The sequence below is a fragment of the Vipera ursinii genome (assembly GCF_947247035.1).
Source record: "Vipera ursinii genome assembly, chromosome: 3".
NCBI lineage: Eukaryota > Metazoa > Chordata > Lepidosauria > Squamata > Viperidae > Vipera > Vipera ursinii.
In genome coordinates this window covers 69,627,769-69,650,588 of record NC_139516.1, presented here as the reverse complement: position 1 = coordinate 69,650,588, position 22,820 = coordinate 69,627,769, and the positions used below count along the sequence as shown (strand labels likewise).

Genomic DNA, 22,820 nt, shown 5'->3' with positions numbered 1-22,820 from the left:
TTTTTTCCTAATTTTATTTAATTATTTAAATGTATTATGGTTTATTAACATTATTAAAATAGCTACATTTTTAGGACATAAACTTCCAAGATGCAAAACAAATGTTATTTAAATTAATTACTAAGGCTTATACTGTTTTCACTAATGTGTGTACCACTGTGCATTGATGTTATGGCTTTGTATGTAATAGCTATATACTAATCAGCCTAAAAATTAAACAGTTGTCATTGTAGCCTGAGCTAAAGGGATTTTGGGGGACAGTGGCTATAAATAATTTAACACACACACACATTTCAAAGAGGAATATACTTAATTAGAAATGTGAAAGTAATTTTTAAAAAGTGATGAATTTTGTGACTGATCTTTTATTTAACACTTTTATTTTTACAATCTGTTCAGTGGCCAGAGCGTATTTACAACTGTGTTCATGGGGTAACTGCATTAGATTTCTCTACAGCCAATCCAAACCTCCTAGCAGTTGGACTGTTCAATGGGACAATAGAAGTTTATAATGTCCAGTCCCGAAATCAAACTTCAGTTCTAGACAACAGGTATATATCATAAGTCTTCTAAGCTCTTTCTCAAACTTCTTATTGTTATAATGAATTGGTTTTTTGGGGGGAAATTATAGGTTTATAAGCAGTGTTAAGGCCTTATTTTGTAATATTTATTTTAATACTTAATTCCTTGTCTATACGGCTGTGGCTCCTTTGAAAATTTGGAGGAATGACAGATATTATTTATACTTCCTGTTTCTCTGAATGATAAGCAGTTTTAAGAATCCAGTGTTACTGTGCCAGTTTTCTTTGAAAGAAACAACTTTCCACAGAAATACTACCATTTCACCTGATGCTGTTTACTAAGAGAGATGTTCTCCTTCCACTTCCAAACAAATAGTTAGAATGACTTATTTTCTTTTGAATGCCCCTATGTATATTTTACTTACCGGTAATTAAAATGTGCTGCTGGTGGATAGGAAACATGTTCCACTTCAAGTGTTTTAAGGCTAAATCATTAAGGAAATTTCTAAACTGTTTCTCATCCTTCTGTTTAAATGAGCTTTCTTCAATGTCAGGAAATCTTCCAAGTTATAGATCTAATGTATTTGGAAGGAAACATGTTGGGATCTAGTCTAAACCCTGAAAACTAAACTTTCATCACCACGGGTTATCTTCTTTTAATTTCTTTGCAGTAAGAGATATATTGATGGTGTGTATATAGAACTTCAACTTTAGGCTTATGTGTCAAGTAACTGTCACAAGTTGATACACATTTTCATAAGCTGCATATATGTCTGCTTATGTAAGCTTATCCCCCTGCAGTTTTTTTTTCTTTTGTACCATTGTGCCTTAGTTGCTGTATAAACCCAAGAGTTGTGTTTTTATGAAAATATGTTTCAGCGAATCCCACGATAAACATTTAGGGCCTGTTTGGCAGCTGAGATGGGTGGAGCAAGACAGGGGAACAAGTGGAGAAGACAAAGGGGAGATCCTCGTCTCCATTTCAGCAGATGGCAGAATAACTAAATGGTTTGTTCGAAAAGGACTGAGCTGCACAGGTAAAATATTTTCACATTACACAAATATCTGAAATAATTTTGAGGGTTGCAATTTAAGACTGTGGTTTGTGTTGATTTTTATTTGTGATTTGTTATCTTAACAGATTTTTTTTTAAAAAAATAGGTCTGTAATGACAGATCTCTATGTCTATGTGAACCTTTTCCACATTTACGCAAAAATATCCTCAGGACTATCTACTTTCATTAGCAAAAATGAAATAAAGTACTGCATCATTCTTTCATTTACCTTCAGCTTTTTTGCTATAGGCAGGTGGGCGAAATAAAAACTGAAATTAAAAATAAAGTGTTTTTATTCACATAAATTGATTTGATCAGACTGAGCGCATGGAGAATAGCTGACACTAATGTCACCGAATCTACATTATCACTTCTCTTCTTGATAACTGAGTGACAAGATCCGGGTATCTAAAAAGAATAATTAATATGCTAATATTATCATTCTTGCTTCTTGCATGTTTTTTAATCACAAAACTGCCAAATGCATCTATTCAGAAATCTGCTGCCACATATGTACTGATCCAGGGGTGTCAAACTCAATTTCATTGAGGGCCGCATCAGCATTGAGATTGCCCTCAAGGGGCCGGGTGGGCGTGGCCTACTGGGTGGGCGTGGCTAGAGTGTGTATGGCCTACTGGGTGGGCATGGCCAGCTCTACATCGTTCGCATCAAGGGTGCCTATGGGGGCCTGGGCAAGAGTGGGACAGATCTGAGGGTCTCTGGCAGAAGGAGGGTCTCTGGGTCAGGGCCAAGGCAGTGGGGGCCGTTCCCTCACTGTTTCCAGGATGGCTTCGCGGGCCACATGAAACCACTTCGCGGGCCAGATCCGGCCTCCCGGGCCTTGTGTTTGACATGTCTGTACTGATCAGTCTTCCCAACCTGTGCCTTCCAGAAATGTTAGACTGAGACCCTTCAAAATTTGAAGAGTCATAATTCAACCCATTCAGATCACATCAAGTTGGGAAAATTGTTGGATAATTTTGTTAGGTTGGGACTGGATGCTGGAGGGATGCTGTAGTATTTTAGAACTGTGTATAACTTAAAATACATAGAAAGCAGTTGCATTGCATGACTTCTCCCCCCTCCCAATGATTGTACAAGCATGAGATTGTGCTCATGATTGAGATTTTGTACTGGGGTGGCATAGTAGGAGGGGAACGTAAACTCTCCTTTGTGTTCATCTGAGGGACAGTCATTTTTTGCATGTGGTTTTAAAAAGACATCCCCCCTTTATTCCGGACAAATAATCCTGCTTCTTTTTGTATATGAGAAAGAGTCTGAACAGCCCTCATAAACAATTTGCAATTGTTTAAATTACAGACCTAATGAAGCTAAAGCGAACCACAGCTGAAAAGAGAAAAGCAGGAACAGAAAGAAAAAGTGAAGCGCTTATATCTCGACAGGCTCCAGGACTATGTTTTGATTTTCATCCAAAGGTATTTAATTGATTATAACGTCTTAATTCATACTCCCTGGCCTGAAATATTTCATCAGTATTCATGTAAGTCATAGCAAAAACATTGCCCCAAATGGTGAACCACCTGATAGGAATGGCTTGTTCCTATCAACTGTTTGGAACAAGCAGTGTGGCACAGCTTTTTAGATCTCCAAACTAAACAGAGAAATGGGCATCTTTTGAAAGACGGCAGAGCTTTCATGCTCTAGCCAATGCAGGAAAACCTTTGGCTGTTTATTACCTAATATCAGATGGAAAGTCCAGAAATCTTGGGTAGTCATGCTTTTGGGGAAATTGAGTGCAGTGTCTCCTTTAATCATCACCACATTCTGCTCAACTTATTTCAAGAGAAGTAAAAGAAAGAAAGCAGGAATTTAACTCATCCATATACTTAAACTAGGTATATTTTCATGCAGGATTTTTCTCCCCCCCCCTTTACATATGGTAACTTCTCAAGAAGTGAAAACTGGGAGACATACAAATCTCTTTATACATCATGTAATACAACACATACAGTATGTGAAAAAATTAGTATTTCATGAAAGAAGAGGTTCTCTTTGTGGGGAGAGAAATAAAGTAAGGCACACATGACTAAGTCTGAGGCTAAAATGGAATATTTCCTTAGTATTCATTAGCAGTTTTCAAATGTGGTACCCAAATGCCAGCTGATGGCATTCAAAGTGGAAGGCTACTCATTGTCACTTGTGCAATTTTGTTATGTTGCCCTGATGTCCAGAAGAATGCTGGAAATGTTGATGTGTCCCTCCCCACTCTCTGCTAACTTCTGACATTCACCCTTTTTGCTTTTGTAAATATGTTTGGTTGTTCTATATCAGGGGTGCCAAACTCACGACGTCACGTGACGTCGCGCGACGTATCGGAGCTTTTTCCCCATTGCCGGCAATGGGGTGGGCGCGGTTTTGTCGTGATGCGTTCAGCCCGCGGGCTGGTAGTTTGACACCCCTGTTCTATTTTTTTTTAGTAAAACATATGATTATGCAGTTGGTCAGCTCATTGATTTATACATTAGAAAATTCCCCTATATTAGAATTTAATAATTTCAAATGTTACCTGGAAAGGAGAAAAACAACCTTCCTGCAAAGGCATCCAAGTTGAATAAAAGAAAAGGACCCATAGTAATTTGGTTTTGTTTCAGGACACTAATATCTACATGGCAGGAACTGAAGAAGGTTATATTCATAAATGTTCTTGTTCCTATAATGAGCAGTACCTGGAGACCTACAGAGGACACAAGGTAATAAAAATTAAAGAAACCTGATCAAATAAACCACACTGCTTTTTTTTTTAACTTCCTCTCTCTTTCTCTGTTAAAATATCTCTATTTGAGGTCTTTACAGCAGTTCACAAGGCAATCCAGACTTCCAGACTCATGGCTAGTTTGGGAAGTTTGGCTCTACTTTTTTTCCCCTGACTCTGCATCAGTTTATCTGAAGCCAGAGCAAAGCTGTTGTTTTCTGTTTACACTGCTCCAGTTTTGAAGAGCTTAGGGACTGTTGCCCCCCTGCCCTCCTCCACTGGTGGGAAGGAACTATTGTCTCCCCTGCTTTGTGACTCGAGATAATCTTTCTTGGCACCCATCTGTAGGCTTGTTTAGGCTGCGTTGGGTTCAAGGAAGTTTATGTAAATCTTAGAACTACAAGGAGGACAGAAGGGATGTTCGCGTTAGGAAAAATTGGTCAGTCCACAACTTCCAAGGGAGCACTACAAAACTCTCTCTGCAGCAACTGAACCAAAAGTTAATCTTCTTCCTTTGCAAAGGAAGTTGCACAGTATCAGGAGGATTCAGAATATAAAACAATTCAATTATGTCTTTACTCAGCATTTCCTCTGGATTGCAATCAGTATAGTTAAGCTGGTTAGAAGTGTGTCATTCAAGCATATTATTGTTCAGAATTCAATTATCTTCTAAAATCTTTTTAAGCTTCAAGAAGAGCAGTATACTTTTGCATAAATATCGCTACACCATTCCTGATCTTTGCTGCCCTGTTCATGAATACATCCAAACAAAATTATTCCAAAATCTCACTAACTTTGCATTTATGTTGCTATATTTTTCTCGCTTCTCCTTAAGGGCCCTGTGTATAAGATCACATGGAATCCTTTCAGCACAGAAGTGTTTCTAAGTTGTTCTGCAGACTGGACTATCATGCTGTGGCGCCAGGATTCAGTTCGCCCGGTTTTAATCTTTACTTCCACTTCCAATGTTATTTATGATATCATGTGGTCTCCGAGTTCTGCCTATGTGTTTGCAGCAGTGAATGAAACCAGGGTAGAAATCTGGGATCTAAGTGTGAGCACGTAAGTAGCAGCATTTCTTAAAAATGTTTTCCGAGCAACACTAAACAGAATTATGATCACACACTATATTTCTATTGTCCCATGGCTACAATTGGACTACACCAACTGCGCCACCAGCATATTAATAAATTTATCCAGCACATTATTCATATTCCAGACCTTGAAGTACTGATCTTTTTTTTTCTGCATCCCCCCTTCCCTTGTATGTCTTTCTTCCTGGAGAGTAAGCTATTTTGTAAGACAATTGTCTGAAAAGTAGATAAAATGTAACATAATTAAAATAATACATGGAAAATATTTTTAGAAAAAAATAAATAACTTACATTAAACAATAAATAATGGGTAAATAATGCCTTGCAGTAGAATATTCCAAACAACTCTCCAGTTTCAACTGCACATCTTTTGCTATTTATAGGTTGGATCCCCTGATTGTGAATCATGCTACTGGCAATTTGAAATTCACAACTGTACTTTTTGCTAAAAGTGCAGATTGCCTTCTGATTGGGGACAGTGATGGACTAGTCACTGTTTATGCATTGAGAAATATGACCGTCTCAGACAGAAAGAAGGTATGTTTTGCTGCATGAAAAGCTAGCATGCCTGCACCTGATGTAAGCAACTAAACCTCCTGTTCCTCGGTAGTAATTTATTATTTTGAGTCTGCTGAGCTTGTGGTTGTAATATTGGCCTATAACTGTATCATCATTCAGACAGGACTGTATTTCCTGTGGATGCTAAGGCAATGGAATGAAACTACAGAACAGGTGTTTTTTAAAGGCATTGTTTCTGCCTATAAATTGAAGACAAGTTATTAAGGCACCAATATTAGGATCATCTAATGATGAGTGTGGTTGCTTGAGCTTAGTAACATTGTCTCAAAAGAAAATCAATCAATCAGTTGGCAGAAAGTGATTTACAAGATAATGAGATTCAGCTGTTTTAGTCTCGGATTGACAGTTTATGTTTATTGGACTTATATACTGCCCTTCTCCCGTAGGACTCAGGGCGGTTCACAAGGTATTTAAAATAACAATACAAATTACAAAAGTTAAGAACAATTAAAAATAATTAAATTTAGTCCTTGAATAAAATAAAACCCCTGTTAAACTCCAATTAAAACCCAATTAAAATAAAATTACAATTAAAATTCTTAGTCCTGGCCAGAAAGCTCAAAGAGCCAGGTCTTCAGGGGCAGTCCTGAGCTCTACGGGCAGCTGGTTCCAAAGGGCAGGTGCACCCACAGAGAAGGCCCTCCCCCTGGGTGTTACCCGCCAGCAATCTTTTGCCGGCGGCACCCTAAGAAGGCCCTCCCTGTGGGAGTGCAGAGGACGAAGGGAGCTTGATGCCGGCAGCAGGTGTTCCCTCAGATATCCCGGACCCAAGCCATTTAAGGCTTTATAGGTCATCACCAGCACCTTGAATCTCACCCGGAGGGCAACCGGAAGCCAATGCAGCTCGCGGAGAAGAGGTGTTACATGGGAGTATCGGGAAACCCCTATCACAACTCGCGCGGCTGCATTCTGCACCAGCTGAAGCCTCCGAGTGGTCCTCAAGGGCAGCCCCATGTAGAGAGCGTTGCAGTAGTCTAATCGGGAGGTCACAAGCGCATGAGTGACTGTGCGTAGGGCATCTTGGTCCAGATAGGGCCGCAACTGGCACACCAGGCAAACCTGGGCAAAGGCCCCCCTGGTCACGGCTCCTATATGATCTTCAAAACTGAGTCGCGAATCCAGGAGGACACCCAAGTTGCGAGCCCTATCAACGGAGGGTAACACCTCACCTCCCATCATTAAAGGTGGAATGGACTGGTTAACTCGAGATGCCGGTACACACAGCCACTCAGTCTTGGCAGGATTGAGACGCCTGTTTCTCCCCATCCAGACCCGGACCGCCTCCAGGCAACGGGACATCACGGCGAGGGCATTGCTGGGTTGGTTCGGGGTGGGGAGAAAAAGTTGGGCATCATCAGCATACTGATGATACCCCACCCCGAAACCACATTGTAAATAGAAGATCCAGGTTCATCATTTTCACCTTGTTTACATAATGGGGAATATGAAAAAAAAGGTTTACGCACTATGTATAGAATTATAGCCTTAAAGTATTAGTGCTGGCTCGAATGTTGGTATAATTGAAATACCTGTGTAACATTTGAAGTGGCTTATAAGTATGTGGTTTATGATAAATTTTAACTAAATTGTTATGTGATAAGACAGTAATGTTTAAGTTTGGGCTTATTGTTGGCAATCAGAAGGTGGTTTTGGATAGAACAGAAATAGAGAAATATTAATATATACCATAAATACTGGATATTCTCATTTATAGTATTAAATGCTAATTTTCTTTAAGATTTCTCAGAACAGAATCATCTTAGTGCATAGACTCTTCCTAATCTATTTAAAATGCCTTTCAATATTTTTGTTTTATACCCATGTATATATTTATTTGTTTTTCAGGTGGATATTTTGCATGATATGATCGGCTCTAATCTAGCCAGTCCAGAGTAGTTTTTTTAAAGAAATATTTAAGAAAAGTGAAGGTGATGTAAAACATGGCATTTAATAGTTCACCATTAATTATTAAATATTTATGTGGTTCTGTATATATATGTCTGTGATTGTTTTCCAAATATAAGACACCTACAAAGACAGTCTGTTCTGAATGTTTTAAAAAGCCCTTAAATGTTTTTATGGAAAGTACTATTAATTGATTTCAGGTAGTCCTCAGTTAGCTATCATAATTGGGACCAGGAATTCTGTTTCTAAGAGACATGGTCGTAAAGTATGACATTATGTGTCCACATCAACTTATGATGACAGTTCTAATGGTTCTGTTTGCGGTAGTTAGGTGGGATGTCATATCACCACCACGTGCAACCTTCTGCCAGCTTCTGCATTGACTTTGCTTGTCAGAAGGTGGCAGTGAAAGCCACAAATGGTGATCATGTGACTGCAGGACACTGCAACCATTGTTATTGCAAGCCTGTTGCCAATCATCCAAATCAAGATTACATGATGTTGTGATGGCCACAACTTCAAGGACTGTAGATAAGTCTCTACGTTCAGCACCATCGTAACTTTAAACGGCCTCTGAATGAATAGTTGTTATCCAAGAGTGCCTGCAAAAACAAACACAAGCATTCAAACACAAATAATGAAAGATACTCTCTTCTTTTGCTATGAATGACATCCAGGAAAAAGCAGGTCAGTGTTTAAATTATGCCTGGATTCAGGATTGTTTTTGTTGATGCTGTTGTAATATTTTTTATATTATTGAAAAAAAAATGGGATGTTAAGAGAACATCTTTTTAAAAAAAATTCCATTTATATCCCGCCCTTCTCCGAAGACTCAGGGCGGCTTACAAGCTTAGCAGTAGCCTTCATTCTATGTATATGCCTGCTTATTAGGGCTTTCACACACACCCCAAGCGGCATTATTACAAAGTCAGCTTAATTGCCCCCAACAATCTGGGTCCTCATTTTACCTACCTCGGAAGGATGGAAGGCTGAGTCAACCTTGAGCCTGGTGGGATGCGAACCTGCACTAATTGCAGGCAGCTGGTGTTACTTAAGGAGGCATTAGCCCACTGCTCCACCAAAGCTCTTCCATAGAACTAAGATTCACGTTGGTATTAATCGGTTAGCATCAAAGTAAGGAAGGCCAATTTATAATTTGTTCATATAAATATACAAAGTCTCCAGATTATGAACCTCCAGCTTAAAAACAACCCCTAGTTATGAATAGGCTGCCTGCAGTATTCAAACTGGTGGATGGCCAACTGGCAAAGAGATCCACCTCAAAAAAAAAAGGCAGGTGTAGGCCAGCAAAGAGAGTCCTTGTGCTGCAGCTCTCTCTCTCTCTCTCTCTCTCTCTCTCTCTCTGTGTGTGTGTGTCTCTCTCTCTCTCTGTGTGTCTCTCTCTCTCTCTGTGTATGTGTCCTAGTGGTGTTTCTGTCTGGTGTGTGTCTGTGCAACACAGACCCATCTACTGTTCCACTGCTGTATTTCCAAGCCCTCTTCTTCAGCTCAACCCCTGCATGTGTTTCTGCTTGCATGTCTCTGTGTGTGTGTGTGCTCTGACGAGCCAAGTGAATGCTGGAGATTGGAAGGTTAGGACGTTTGGAGATCAGCTGTGGGGAATTTTTGGCTTTGGGGGGTTTTGGGGGTACTTTTAAGGACATGCTGGGCTATACAAATTTGGGGCATCTGGCAACACTAAACCTGTTTTCAGCAGCTCATAGTCATGGACAAACACATAACTAAATAACCTGCTCCATTTCGCATACAAATTCAACTTGAGGGCAAATTTAGGAATGGAACTTGTTTTAACCTGGCGACATGCTCTTTATCAGGATTTGTTCTAGACTATTGCTGATTCTCCAGAGTTTCATGAGAAGCAGCACTGGGCCCTGGAAAGGGAAGGAGCTATTGCTGAGCAACTTCTCCTTCCCCTTCTCCAACACAGAACCTCAACTGGTCTTGTCTGCAATAATCTGCAATTAAAAGGAAACCTCCTGTGCAGTAAGCAGCCCAGTCTAGAACAGCCCCTCCATATGTAAGACATATCACTTTTCCATTATTAACTGATTTAAAAGTTCTAAGTTATTGAATAATTCTAAGCCTTGTAAGCTGGGGAGACGTCACAAATGAGTGTTGTAATTTTAAGTTGTATCATCAAATTGGCTTCCCAGGCATGGCAACAAGAACTGAATGTTTAAACAGATAAAATTATAAACTGGTTAGGAAGCATTAGCACCTATCTCTAAGTGCAGTTTACACATTTTGATGAAGAAATTATGTGACAAACTGTCTCCTGTTGTGTTTCTAAAGATGGCATACATTAGAGTGAACAGTGTGTTAATCATTATCCCCATAAAAGAGACAAAAGGATGTGTCCTTTCTTTTAAGAGCAGATAGAGATCGTTTTTATTTGTTGGTTCTACTAAAGAACTGAATATTTTAATGCTTTCGTAAGCTGAAAGTATCATCAAGGTTAATGGTATTCTATATCAAAGGTAACAGTCATCAACACTTGTGTCTTGAAGTTGGAGAATATGTGTGATGTAAGGGACCAATACCTTTCTTTATATTATAGCTACAATGTATTTTAAAGCATAATTAGAAGAGCAACTAGTCTCAGCTATTTTTTCTAATAAAAATAATAGAAAGAAACCTTCTTATACTTATGGCAGGCCACTATTCAAGGGATTTTGAGCAAGTTACTTTCTTCTTAGTCCAAAGCTAATCTTAAATTAACTTGTAGTAGACATTCCAAAGGATTTGGAATGGCAGAAGCCCATGAAAATGAGTACCATGTGCCAACCTGTAATCTCCAAAAACACTGTTAAAAAAAAGCACCATATAACAAATTCTAAAAAAATCTCCACACCCAAACTACCAAATGTGAAAGGAAATACAATTACAAGAGATCAAACAATCCAGAACAGAATTTGTCAAAGGAAAAATGAAGACAATATACATTGGCATACTAATAGGCTACTTTTCTTAATGATACAAGGTGCTCTGAGCTATCTTGCTTCCTTACAGAATATTCAGGTGCTTTTTTTCCCCCCAAAAGGGCAAAAAGTGCCTTGCCTTGCACTCCGAACTGCAATTTTGTGAGCTGCTGTATATATCCTCTAAAATATTTGCAGAATAGCATAGCTGAAGATTACATGTGTTTCCTCATGTTAGCCTTACCAGGGATTTCTGTCATTGTACTTGGGAATTGTTTTGCTGTTCCTGCTCCAATATTGCATCTTGCATAATTTACTCCACATAGACTGGAAATGGGCCGTAAAAGTTCTCCTAGGATGGTATCCTGCTGTTCTAAGAGCTACTAGCCTGACAACCGTGTTAGCCTTGTGTCCATTTCTTTTGTTTCATACCCTACCTTTATTATTTTTATACACAACTCAAAGCAGCAAATATATCTAATAGTCCTTCCACCTCCCATTTTCCCCACAACAACAACTTTGTGAAGTGGTTTGGACTGAGAGAGAGTGACTGACCCAAAGCTACCCACCCAGCTTTCTGTCGGGCCTCGGGAGCCCGACACTCAAGGGGGGCCCCTCCACCCCCCCGGCACCCCCTGCCCTCTAGCCGCCGACCTCACCTGGCTCCATGGTGGCCCGAAGAGCTCCGGGAGCCGCGCCGCCATTTCCGCCGCCTCCAGACGCGCCGCGGCTGCCGTCCTTGCCCGGCGGCGCGTTTGCGCAAGGCTCCCCGGCTCGAAAGGCTCCGGGGGCCGCGCCGCCGCTTCTGCTGTCTCCGGACGCGCCGCGGCTGGTGTCTTTGCCCGGTGGCGCGTCTACGCAGGGCTCCTCGGCTCGAAAAGCTCCGGGGGCCGCGCCGCCGCTTCAGTCGCCTCCAGACGCGCCGCGGCTCCCGTCCTCGCCCGGCGGCACGTCTGCGCAAGGTTCCCTGGCCTACGGCGTGACTGGTGGAGGCCCGGATCAACCCAGTGTCTCCGCGGCCTGGGAGGCTTCGGGAGCTTCGGCCGCGCAGCGGAAAGCTTCGGAGACCCCGCCGCTGCGGCTGTCTCCTCCGGCCGACGCCATGCCTGCGCAGGACTATGTAGTTCGGGAGCTGGCGAAGCCGTTAGGGGATGGGTCCCTCCCCGCTGCGGTGCCCGGGTGGCTGGGGGCCTCGAGCGTGGATGATGACAGGGGGGTTCGGAGTTGGGCGCGGCAGGGAGGGGGTGAGGGGGAGGAGCACGGTGGTGGCAAAGCACGGGAGGGGGCTTACCTGACTGGCCGTCGGGCAAAGGGCTTTGTAGGGGAGGGGTGGGGAAGTTATAGGGAATGGGACGGCGTGGGCGTGTTTGGGTGGAGTATGGGTGGGGTTTTCGGGTGTGTATATAGTAGCGTTGGCTGCAGGTAGCGGCCAACGCTGGCTTTGTTTCTTGTTGCGGCTGTTGCCCTGAAGAATAAAGTGCTTCTAGACCGCAGCGGAAGTCTCTCGTTCCTGTGTTCGGCACCTTGCCCTGCTTGCTGCAGGATGAGTTTTGACACTTTCATGCCTAAGGTGGGACTAGAACTCACTGTCTCCTGATTTCTAACCTGATGCCTTAAGTGCTAGACCAATCTGGCTGTCTCTCTTGTTTCTAGTGATGAAAATAGAGTCCCTGGAAAAGACAAAAGTTTTCAAGGATCAGGCAATCAAAAATGATCATTTTAGTACTGATACAGACATGCATAGACAGGTGGCAAAACATTGATTGTGAAGACCCAATGCAAGGTCTGTGTATAACATATTTTGTGTGCGGCTTCTGGTTTGCCACGCAGCCATTATGGACAGCTGGGAGACTTGCTCTCTCTCTCCCGTCCAGTTTCACATCGCTGGGGGCCCCTGAAAAGAGCCGAAAGTCACCCCAAAGAGGTGACCAGCAAGGAGGGGTGCTCTCTGGATTGCGGGAGAGCCGCAACTCTCCCATTAGACCTGGTGTTCCCTCCAAACCAGCGGACGAAAGGACTGGCCATTATGGCTCGTCCCTAGGCTGTGAACAGCCAAAGTCACATTTTCCACCAGGCAACTCTTAAAGCAGCGTGGAAGAGACTGGGTGAGATTTACCTCTTTTACACTCTAATTACTTTCTGTACCTCCTTAAGCTGCTAAGCATTTTCCCCCTTGCAGTGAGGAAGGGGGACTTTTCCCCTCCCTCCAGAAAAAGCAGCGACTAAATACCCATGAGCGTTTTAAATTTTTAAAAAGTAACTGAATCCCAGTTGGAACTTTATTTCTCAAAGCATGTCAATTGAAAGATTTTTTATTTCCTATTTTTCGTTGTCTACTTCTTTTAGAAATCTGGATTCTTATGAAACAAAACAAAAAAAAAAGAAAAACTGAAAAGATTAAGACAACTTTGGGATTCAAAGGGAAACTTTAAAAGGGGCCTGGCTGACTGCCCAGGGAAATAGATAAGATACATAACCCTGAGAACTTTGAAACAACAGCTGTGAAAGGCTTTGTGTTCCCTACCTAGAAAAAAAATCTCTCTTTTGGATTTTCTAAGTGTAAAGCCTTTAGCTTAAAATACCAATATGGAAGAAGACCAGGAACAAATTTCCTTATGGATGAAGATCAACAAACTCTCGCTATGTTGAAAACTTTAATCCAAATTATTACCACAACCAATGAAATACTAAGAGGCTAAGTGAAGGAACAAGAAGACAGTCCAGATATGAAAGCCCAAACTTTGACTACAACTAAAGAATCATCTATACAAAATACAACAGAAAAAATGAAACATTCAAATATTATGACAGAAGAATCTACTATTCAACAAATATTGACATTTGAAAACTCAGAAAAGACATCGACAACTTGAAAAAAGGAAAAGGTTTCTTATACAACTCAGAAGGAACCAGAGGATTTAGAAAAAGAACAGTTGGATGAGAAAATAAACAATTCAGAACAACCACGTCAATATGGAAGAATATAGAGACGACCCACTAGAGCTAAAAGTCCTCTCAAAAAAATAGCGACCAGATGGTTTTGTCAATATCAATTAATATACATAATATTACAAGGAGACTGGTTCGATGACCCAAAAACAAGGACATGGAAGATGATTTGGCAAAGGAAAAAAGCCAGAATAAGACTCAAGAAGAATGCAGTTTCGACCATCTTATTGAAATCTAAAACAGAATGTACTTAAGTAGATAAGATGTGCATGTTGAACACAAGACGTTATGAACTGAGATAAAGAAAAAAATTTGGTCATTAAAATTTAGCAGTATAAATACTAATAGCTAATTTGAATATTGTTTTGTGCATAAAGGTCATGTAAGGGTGAACAATGTAGATAAGCTAAAGATTGTTAAAAGTAATAAATAGGTCTACATGGAATGTTAAAAACAAAAATTATTAGTTTAAGCAAGAGATAGCAGATACAAAGAGGAAGAGAGTGGAAGTATTAATACTGAAATAAAAAGAAATTTTGATTATTTAAAAAAACTGAAACCTAGCAAAAAGGAAGGATATCATATTATGTATCCTTAACCTGTTGACATAGAGGGTCAGAAGTTAAGTAGATGGGATGTATATTTTGAATATTAGACTTTGTGAGGAATAATGATAGATGAATTGGGAGTATATTAAAAATTTTGGGAATGATTAATATCAAACATTAAATTTAAATGTTAGTGAAAATTAAAACTGAAAAATCTATTAGGTCATTGATTGTCTAAACAATTGTATGTTAAAACAACTAGAATATGTGTAAACTAAAAACTTTGGATATATGTAAGAAAGCTATCTTCTATGTGATTGATAAGATAAAATTTGTCTTTTAATTTACAAATAGACTGTATATATGAAGGGAAAAAGAGAGGAAATGTTTATGGTAGCAATCTGAAATCTGTACTAATGATATCTGTATGTAATTGAATCACTACTACTCAGTCACTACGTTGCTTTTCAAATATGTGAATGTAATATTAGAAAATCAATAAATTTGTATTAAAAACATTTCGTGTGCATATCAGGATGCAATTATATATGGTGAGTCTGTTATAATATCATCTGTGCACGTCATTTTTAATATCAGTAGGGCTAGCTGTGGACATCTATGAGTGCTGTCAAAAGTTAATTCAAATTTTAATACAATTTCAGCAATTGTAAATAACTATGTTCACGGTTATTTTAGTTTTATCTAAACTAAACACTCAAGCTGAAGCAAGGCACTTTTATGAACTAAAGGCTTTTTCTCTGAGTTTCAACTTTACAACATCCTATATCAGGGGTGTCAAACTCAATTTCATTGAGGGCCACATCAGCATTGTGGTTGCCCTCAAGGGGCCGGGTGGGCGTGGCCTACTGGGTGGGCGTGGCTAGAGTGCGTATGGCCTACTGGGTGGGCGTGGCCAGCTCTACATCGTTCGCATCAAGGGTGCCTATGGGGGCCTGGGCAGGAGTGGGACAGATCTGAGGGTCTCTGGCAGAAGGAGGGTCTCTGGGCCAGGGCCAAGGCAGTGGGGGCCGTTCCCTCACTGTTTCCAGAATGGCTTCGTGGGCCACATGAAACCACGTTGCAGGCCGGATCCGGCCCCCGGGCCTTGTTTTGACATGTCTGTCCTATATCATCCTTGCTAGATTAAATCCACAATTTCAGAAACCAATACTATCTTAAAACAATTATATTGGAATGCAGTAGAAACATATAGAAAAGCAAATCAAAACACAAATTATCTCATTCCAAAATTATTCATTGATGGTTTTCAAAGCTGTGCAAAATTTAAACCAAAAGATCAATATAGCTGGACCAGCACATACATGATTAAAGCACTGGAAATACTCAGGGAATCCAGTAATTCTGCTAAGTGTTCCAAAGCAACATGGAATGTACTTACTAGTTAAGTTAATCCACTACTTAAAAAATATAGCAGCCACAATAATTTGCACTTAGTTAAATATCACAAGCAAAACTTTGGGATGTGGAGATGAAGTGCACATTTATAATATTGATCTAAGGCAGAAGAATACTATAAATGTTCTGGAACACTGATCTTGCTGCTATTTTGGCTAATTTAGTGATATACTGAAAGCCCAGTAACTATTTGAGAACAACCTAGGTACATAACCTAAAGCACTTAAAGTTATCAGAAAAACATTTTACTACTTCTGCCCATGTCATTCAACCAACAGCCCAGATACATATAAATTGGTGTACCTCTAGTGGCTCTTTACTTCTTTCCTGCTCAGACTGCTACCAGGTGCTTCACCTACAAAATGAAGGTGGTACTAGTAGGGCTGCTTTTCCTCTGTGTCATGGTCATACATTCGGAAACAACAACACTTAAACTCTGCGGGAGAGAATTTGTCAGAGCTGTTGTCTTTGCTTGTGGAGGATCACGGTGGAGAAGACAACTTGGTGACCCTTTCTCAGAAGGGTTCATAGGTGAGCATATAAATTGCCCAAATATTCATAATTTTGGCATGCAATAGGTCATTACAATAAATTTACCATTATTTTGATTTTACTATGCTATGGTTTAATAGAAACATTTTAGATGAGTTATAAGGGTAATAAGATTATGAGTTATAGAACAGAGAATACCTGGGGAAAAATCTCATTCTGTTACCACCTGTTCTATTTTGTTGGTAGGGGCACCAGAGGAACTTCTTAAATGGACCAGATCTGGCAATTACCTTTTCAATTTCCTATGCCTCAACCTCTGCAAGCTTTGAAATATATATATATATATCCTATTCTAATTGGAGAAGCATTTGGAAGAAAATATAATTTTCTTCATTCTTTTGAAAAGAAATTAGCTTCAGTTTGGAATACACTTTCTAGGAAAGCAAAGCTTTCTGAAAGCAATGCAGTTGTTCCAGTATAAATTCTTAACTGAAACCTCCGGGTTGATCTTCTAAATGTTAACACAGACTGTGCGCACACAGGAAAATTTAAAACATAGATTAGCTTTTATTTGGTAATAATTTTTAGATTTTAGGTTTGTGGAGATAAAATCTGAATATGCTTCTCTCGTTTTTATGTAATGGAACAACAAAGGCATACGTATTTATCATTTAATCTCATTCAACAGATGCCAACGGAAGTTATATGGAAAAGTCAAAATCCCAAAGCAATGAATTAATCCAGTACAACACGGAGCCTGAGAAAGATTTGCGAGGCATGCAACAGAGGTCTGTGCACAAAAGAAATGAGGATGTCATGCAGCTTACAATCATTTGTTGTACTATTGGGTGCAGTGCAAACTCTATAAGCTCACTGTGCTAAAAATGTTAAGATTCTCCCATGGAAGCTGCATTATGTGTAGAATACAGCATTTTCAAATCTTTTCTGTTACACTTTGTATTTCCCAGCTCTGCTGCTGCTATTCTACTTAGGATGTTACACAAATTAGAAACATTTTTTTCAGACTTGTGTGTCTGCCATCTGAAGTTAGCTGCTTTGTTTCCTAATCTTGAAATAAAATGTGCAATTCTGTAAACTGGTTTCCCCAAACAGTTCTTGTCAATACATAAAAATAGTGTCTGGCTTGCAAATTAAAAAAAATCTCTGAACATGTTTCACTTTCTTGGGGAGTTAAAAGAACAGTTTGAATGAATGGCTGGAGCTCAGTGGTTCTGCAAACGGGGTTTAATCCTTGATAAAGCTAATACAAATTCTGACTGAAAACCTAGAATGACAGCCAGAAGAGACAATATTGACCTAGATATTTCAATGTTTATTATTCTAATCCCTTTTTGCCTGGACTGATCTCAAAATAAAGATGCTTCTGAGGATTTTGCAAGGAAACTTGCAAATAGTGATGATAAATGTTTGGTGGAAAGAAAAAAAATATATTTGGGGAAAGAAGTGCAGGAAAAAGAATGTTGCAGGGTTTTTTTCTTTTTCAGAGATAGGGAGAGGCCTACCAACATTCTTGGTTGAAAAACATTTGGTTTCAAGAAATGCTTAGTGCTCCAGAACAGCTTCAGCTGGCAGTCAGATGGACTACATATTTCATATTATTCTCACCTCATAGCCTCATTCGAGATGCATTTTAATGGGGGGGGGGGAATGTTGCCTCCATTAGCCCAGGGATGTCAGATGGTGACTGTGATGTCTCTACTCATAAACTGCAAAGTTTTGTGACTGCCTTACTGTGATTCCAACATTTCTTGCTGGAAATTTAAATCAGCTTCAAATCAGATGCTATCATCTGGATTACTTATTCTTGTGTGTCTTAATCTTTTAAAATGAGTTGTCATGTACTTATTAATGGAAAAATGTAAATACAAAAAGACAAAAGGTAAATGGTTTTTACACATTTTTATTTCAAATTTAATCTTTAGATTTCTTTTCTTAAAACTTTATTCAGTTTATCAATACATTTAACAAGTGATTTATTTATATTTTTATGTTTATACTATTTAACTTTAGCTGCTCAATAGGCAGCCTCTTAGGAAGTGGACTGGTCCTGAACTAATTATGTTCTTATCTAATATAAAAAGAAAAAGAACAGCTTTATTACTACTGCTATTATCTAATGTGTACAGTACCATATAGTTTCCCATGTTTTTCTATTAACACATACCAATTTCTCTGAAAAGCCAAATTACATTTTAAATGGATTAGCTTACCATTCCAACTAATTACCTGAATAAGCAACTCTGCTTATTACAGTTATATACCAATCATTATTCAAGAATGTAAACATAAGTAATTGGATCTCATATTCATATCTATTATTTTATCACAGGTATTATATCAGGGATACTGATTCTTTTCCTAGAAACCTGCAACGGTGCTTTAAAATTTGTGAGTCCTTTTGAATTTTCAGTATTTCTCCACAAATATTACCTAAAATAGGACCTGTTCTCCACACTAAAGAGAACCTAATTAAATTAATGAGTCAAGAACATGATACTTGTTCATTTATTTATTGAGGAAAATGATATCAAACTACATTAATGCAGAACCACTGAAAAGTCAAAAGGGTTCACAAATTTTTAAGCACTAATGTATTCAGGACCAAATAGTTCTGTGTCATTAGTTGCAATTACAATAGTGGTGTCTCAAAAAGTAATTGACTTTTTCTTCCATAATTAATAGATTATTTAGCAAACATAACAACCATGCACATTGGTTTATTAATACAACTTATTATGTAAATGTGGATAGAAGTGTAATTCAAAAATAAGACCTAGTTTGTTTTTCAGCTCACATTTTTTTGCATCATCATTCAGAGTAAAGAGCATAGACATTTGCAAGAGCAAACAATGATCTATTTTTAAAGGAGTATGAAGAAAAAGTATCACTTGTAGTGTCCCAAAGGCACCTGCTTCCAATCTGCATGCTCTGCTTACCTAGCTGTCCAATATATATAATCACAATAATTTTGTATCTTGGTATCATCAGGTCTTTTATCCGGGCTTTTATTACCTAGGAGAAAAATATACTTGCTTAAACTCTTAGTTACTGTTAGAGAATTAGAATTAGAAGTCCTTAGAATACAGTAGAAATCTGCTTAAGTATTTAACCATTTCATTCTAATTACAGTGTGTTATTAAATTGGATTTATGATTCCAAATAATTTAGAGGATAAAGTACCATTGGTTGAAAGTCACAAAAGCTGATTTCTTCAGTTAGTCAGAGCAACTTACTCCTATGTTATAGATATTATAAATTCCTAGATTATAAATTGGACCACAAAGACTTGACCTTCAACTGTTTCTTCACATAGCAGTGATATCATATTCAATATATGGTAAATAGGCATATAACAGAGAAAAGTACATTCTGAATAGCCTGAAAAGTTGTTTGCAATTTCTTGTTTATTTTACAAAAGAATAGCAAAGTAGCAGTAAGAGCTTCTCAAAAAGTAACTTGAGATATAAAATCATAGCTGAATAGTTCATTTGAATATGTCCTAACATAGGCTAGCACAATTATCAAATATTTTTACAGATATCCTATATTTCACTCTTAATGTCCCACTGTTGAACTCTGTTGCTGAAAAACAATTGAAATTTCCCTCAAATAAAGCTCCCTTCTATTTGCACTGTACAGTTTCTATAAGTTCTATTCCAATATTGATTTTAATTCTTACTTTAGTGATAATTTTGTACCTCAGATATAGTTTTAGTCATTTGCCTGCACAACTCTGCTTCATATTGTTCTTCCTGTAGATAACTTACTACCACATCCTTCAAGATATTATTCACAGCAGTGATTGGGAAATACTTTTTAGGACCTAAGAAGCAGAGAGAGAGTACATAGCATTATTCTACAAGATTTTAATATGAAAAGAAAACCTTGGCTATAGATCCAACAATCCTGCTATATTGCATCATTATATTAGGAGGGGTATTCCTGAGAGGGGTGAGCAAAAAATGCATGCGTGCATACTAAAAAAATATATACTCCCAGTGTGGTCACTCAAGGTATGAACGTATGTACTCATCCAATCTAAAAGGAGCAGACACCTATATCGGGTAGTAGTAATAAAGGAAGATGTTCAAGACAGATAATGGCTTTAGAGATTAATGAGTTTGAGAGTCAAATTTAGTCTGGAACTGACAAAATATGCAAGTAAGATATATTCTTGTGATTGGAGATTAGAATGTCAAAAATGGAAACAAGGAAACAGGATGGCCTAGAAACAGAAGAATGGTGTCTGGTTATGAAGTATCTAGGATGTTCCTACTGCTTGGCGCAATCACCTTTATTAAATATACTTGTTTAACCAGTAAGTCCTAAATATCTTACATGGGGGACTGGATGATTAATATAAAAATTATACTTACCTAATTGGTATGTGTTCTCCATCTGAATAGCTGGGCGCAGACTATCCTCATGGTGGCCAGGTTCATCCATATATGACACAGTACTTACAGAGCTAAACATTATAACCAAAAATAACTGCATTCATTGTCATAAAAAATCAACAATCTGTGAAGTATCATCAAGGAATGTAGGAACTACCTGAATAGGGATTCTTGGTATGTTAAGACCCATTGATTTTGTATGAATCATTTTTGGGAAGACATAATATTAAGTATAGCCTTGATATAGTAATTAAAGAATTACCCTGATACCTGGGGAAGTATAAGTCCATAAATCTTAAAGTTGCTGAGGTTGAGGAACATTGCTCTACAATAGCTCTGCTCTTTGCATGACAACCTTTTAATCTGAAAACTGCCATTTTGATCCCTTCCATTCTTCCTGTTATTTCTTTCCAATTTCATCCTGCAACTGGAACAGGATTTCTGTACATGTCCCATTATGGCAGAACAAAATGCTATGAAGCCAGTATAGAATCTCTATTCAATATTGCTCTCGGGACAGGACAGTTTCTAAAAAAAATAGCTACTTCCACGGCTAAATATAAAACAGTTTTAATCTCATGGTGCCCAAAGGAAATAACCCAACAGAACTACCAAAAAATTAACAAGATGAAAAATAAGAAAATATAATGCTGCTACTTACTCTTTGTTTCTTCCAAAGAAATCCTTTGCTCTGATCTCATGGCTCCCCATAGAAGATATGCTGCCTCTGTTCTTGGCCATGCGGGTGGTTTTATCCTTCATGATCTCTGACATAGTTACTAGACAGGAATTACATTTTTAAGCCTAATATTTAGCTGAAAAGATATTGGCAGCTGACAAAGAAATGAATGTCCGTTTTACAAAATTAAGTAACTGAAGAGACAGTATAAATGTACATTGCATTAGCCTTTTAAGTATTTGGGAAGAACAATTATATGGCCACTTAAATATGTTTATTTCTCTTTTGTAACCTGCAAACTGGAACTGAGAACCACCTATGATCTCCAGAAGTAGATTCACAGCACCACTACAAACAAGGTTTTGCAACTTCCTAGTTTGCCATTAAAATGACAGGAAAAGGGCACTAACAAAAATCCAAGAGTACTTCAGAGAAGATTTTAATTCAGGTATAATTCAGGGATTCAGAATCTGCACTTATTACCATCCACATCCAACAAGTGACAACTTACCTTAAAATAGCAACTTCATTCTTGGGAAAACCCACAGCCAGTTACCATTCTATCACACATTCAGTGTGTTTTCTAGGGTCTTTTAATACTATAAGAAATCCACAAATGGAACATTGACTTCATGCTCCACAAACTCTACTTTCTTCTGAGCAGATACCCCTACTGATGTTTTTCCCTTCTATTTTTGTCCGTTCAAGTCAATAACTGTGAATGCTCGGAGAAAATTAAACTCTTAACATACATACTGGTAGGTTTAGTGCCTAGTGCCAGTGGAGATTCTCAATCATCCAGGTCATGGTTGTCCCAAAAGTGGTGTGTTTTTTTTCTTCCAAAAGGCAACTGGACTTTCTTGGGGTATTTTTTCCCCTTTTGGAAACGTTTTGCTTCTCATCCAAGAAGCTTCTTCAGGTCTTGGATGAGAACCGAAAAATTACCCCAACAACCAAGAAAAGGCCAGTTACCTTTTTTTTGGGGGGGGGGAGTGCACTTTGGAGATTTTAATGCCCAGTGAAATGAAATCAGCGGTCCGTGTAATTTATTTCAAGCGCTACATTCTGTTTTGAATGAAGTACCCCCACTATGTCTGGGGTCCCCCAAAACACTTTCTCCCAGCGGAATCCGACTTCTACTGATCGCCTGGAGGAGATCATGGTGCTTTCACTTGCCCTTGTTCTGATCTGGGACGTTTACAGTTCTCCAACTTGACTCGAACCCCAAACCAGTGCCAACAAAAACACGCTTTACCCCATTAACCCGATTCTGGGGTTTCCCACAAAAATGAAGCCACAGCCACAACTAGTCGCGAGATGCCGACCGCGCCGCCCTATCTTCGGGGCTGCCAACATCCGAACGACCGCTCAAGTGGCATCCAAGCGAGAAGCCACATTTTAACGGCCTGGTGCATTTTGCCAGCTATCCGGACGCTGGCACCCGAAGGACGGCAGCCGCGGTTCTTACCGCTTTCGCTGCAGCAGCCCTGGGAAGCCGGAGATGTTGCTGGT

The 22,820-nt window shown here is 39.1% G+C and overlaps 2 protein-coding genes across 2 annotated transcripts in view; one reads left to right on the top strand and one right to left on the bottom strand.

The window, feature by feature from the left end:
- DNAI4 (dynein axonemal intermediate chain 4) overlaps positions 1 to 7,907 on the top strand; it is a gene marked incomplete at its 5' end in the record, with an annotated part of 50,821 nt that extends 42,914 nt beyond the window's left edge. The window contains 7 exons of the mRNA XM_083360237.1: positions 400 to 551; positions 1,401 to 1,558; positions 2,897 to 3,012; positions 4,189 to 4,287; positions 5,125 to 5,351; positions 5,767 to 5,920; positions 7,808 to 7,907. Coding sequence (XP_083216363.1) covers positions 400 to 551; positions 1,401 to 1,558; positions 2,897 to 3,012; positions 4,189 to 4,287; positions 5,125 to 5,351; positions 5,767 to 5,920; positions 7,808 to 7,858 — 957 coding nt within the window. The 3' untranslated portion in view covers positions 7,859 to 7,907. The remainder of the gene's footprint in view (positions 1 to 399; positions 552 to 1,400; positions 1,559 to 2,896; positions 3,013 to 4,188; positions 4,288 to 5,124; positions 5,352 to 5,766; positions 5,921 to 7,807) is intronic.
- Positions 7,908 to 18,986: 11,079 nt separating this feature from the next.
- Positions 18,987 to 22,820, bottom strand: DYNLT5 (dynein light chain Tctex-type family member 5). Its single transcript, XM_083357334.1, has 5 exons — positions 22,777 to 22,820; positions 21,291 to 21,408; positions 20,609 to 20,700; positions 19,931 to 20,055; positions 18,987 to 19,244 (listed from the first exon to the last, which is right to left on the bottom strand). The coding sequence occupies exons 2-5, from the start codon at positions 21,401 to 21,403 to the stop codon at positions 19,041 to 19,043; spliced, it is 534 nt and encodes a 177-aa protein (XP_083213460.1). The 5' UTR covers positions 21,404 to 21,408; positions 22,777 to 22,820; the 3' UTR covers positions 18,987 to 19,040.

Bases quoted from the DNA above. Each gene is read 5' to 3' on its own strand.
- DYNLT5 (XM_083357334.1), bottom strand. From the start codon at position 21,403: ATGTCAGAGATCATGAAGGATAAAACCACCCGCATGGCCAAGAACAGA. The intron at 20,701-21,290 runs GTAAGTAGCAGC...TATAATGTTTAG, and splicing joins TTCTTTGGAAGAAACAAAGA to CTCTGTAAGTACTGTGTCAT. The intron at 20,056-20,608 runs GTAAGTATAATT...TCTGCTTCTTAG, and splicing joins GGAGAACACATACCAATTAG to GTCCTAAAAAGTATTTCCCA.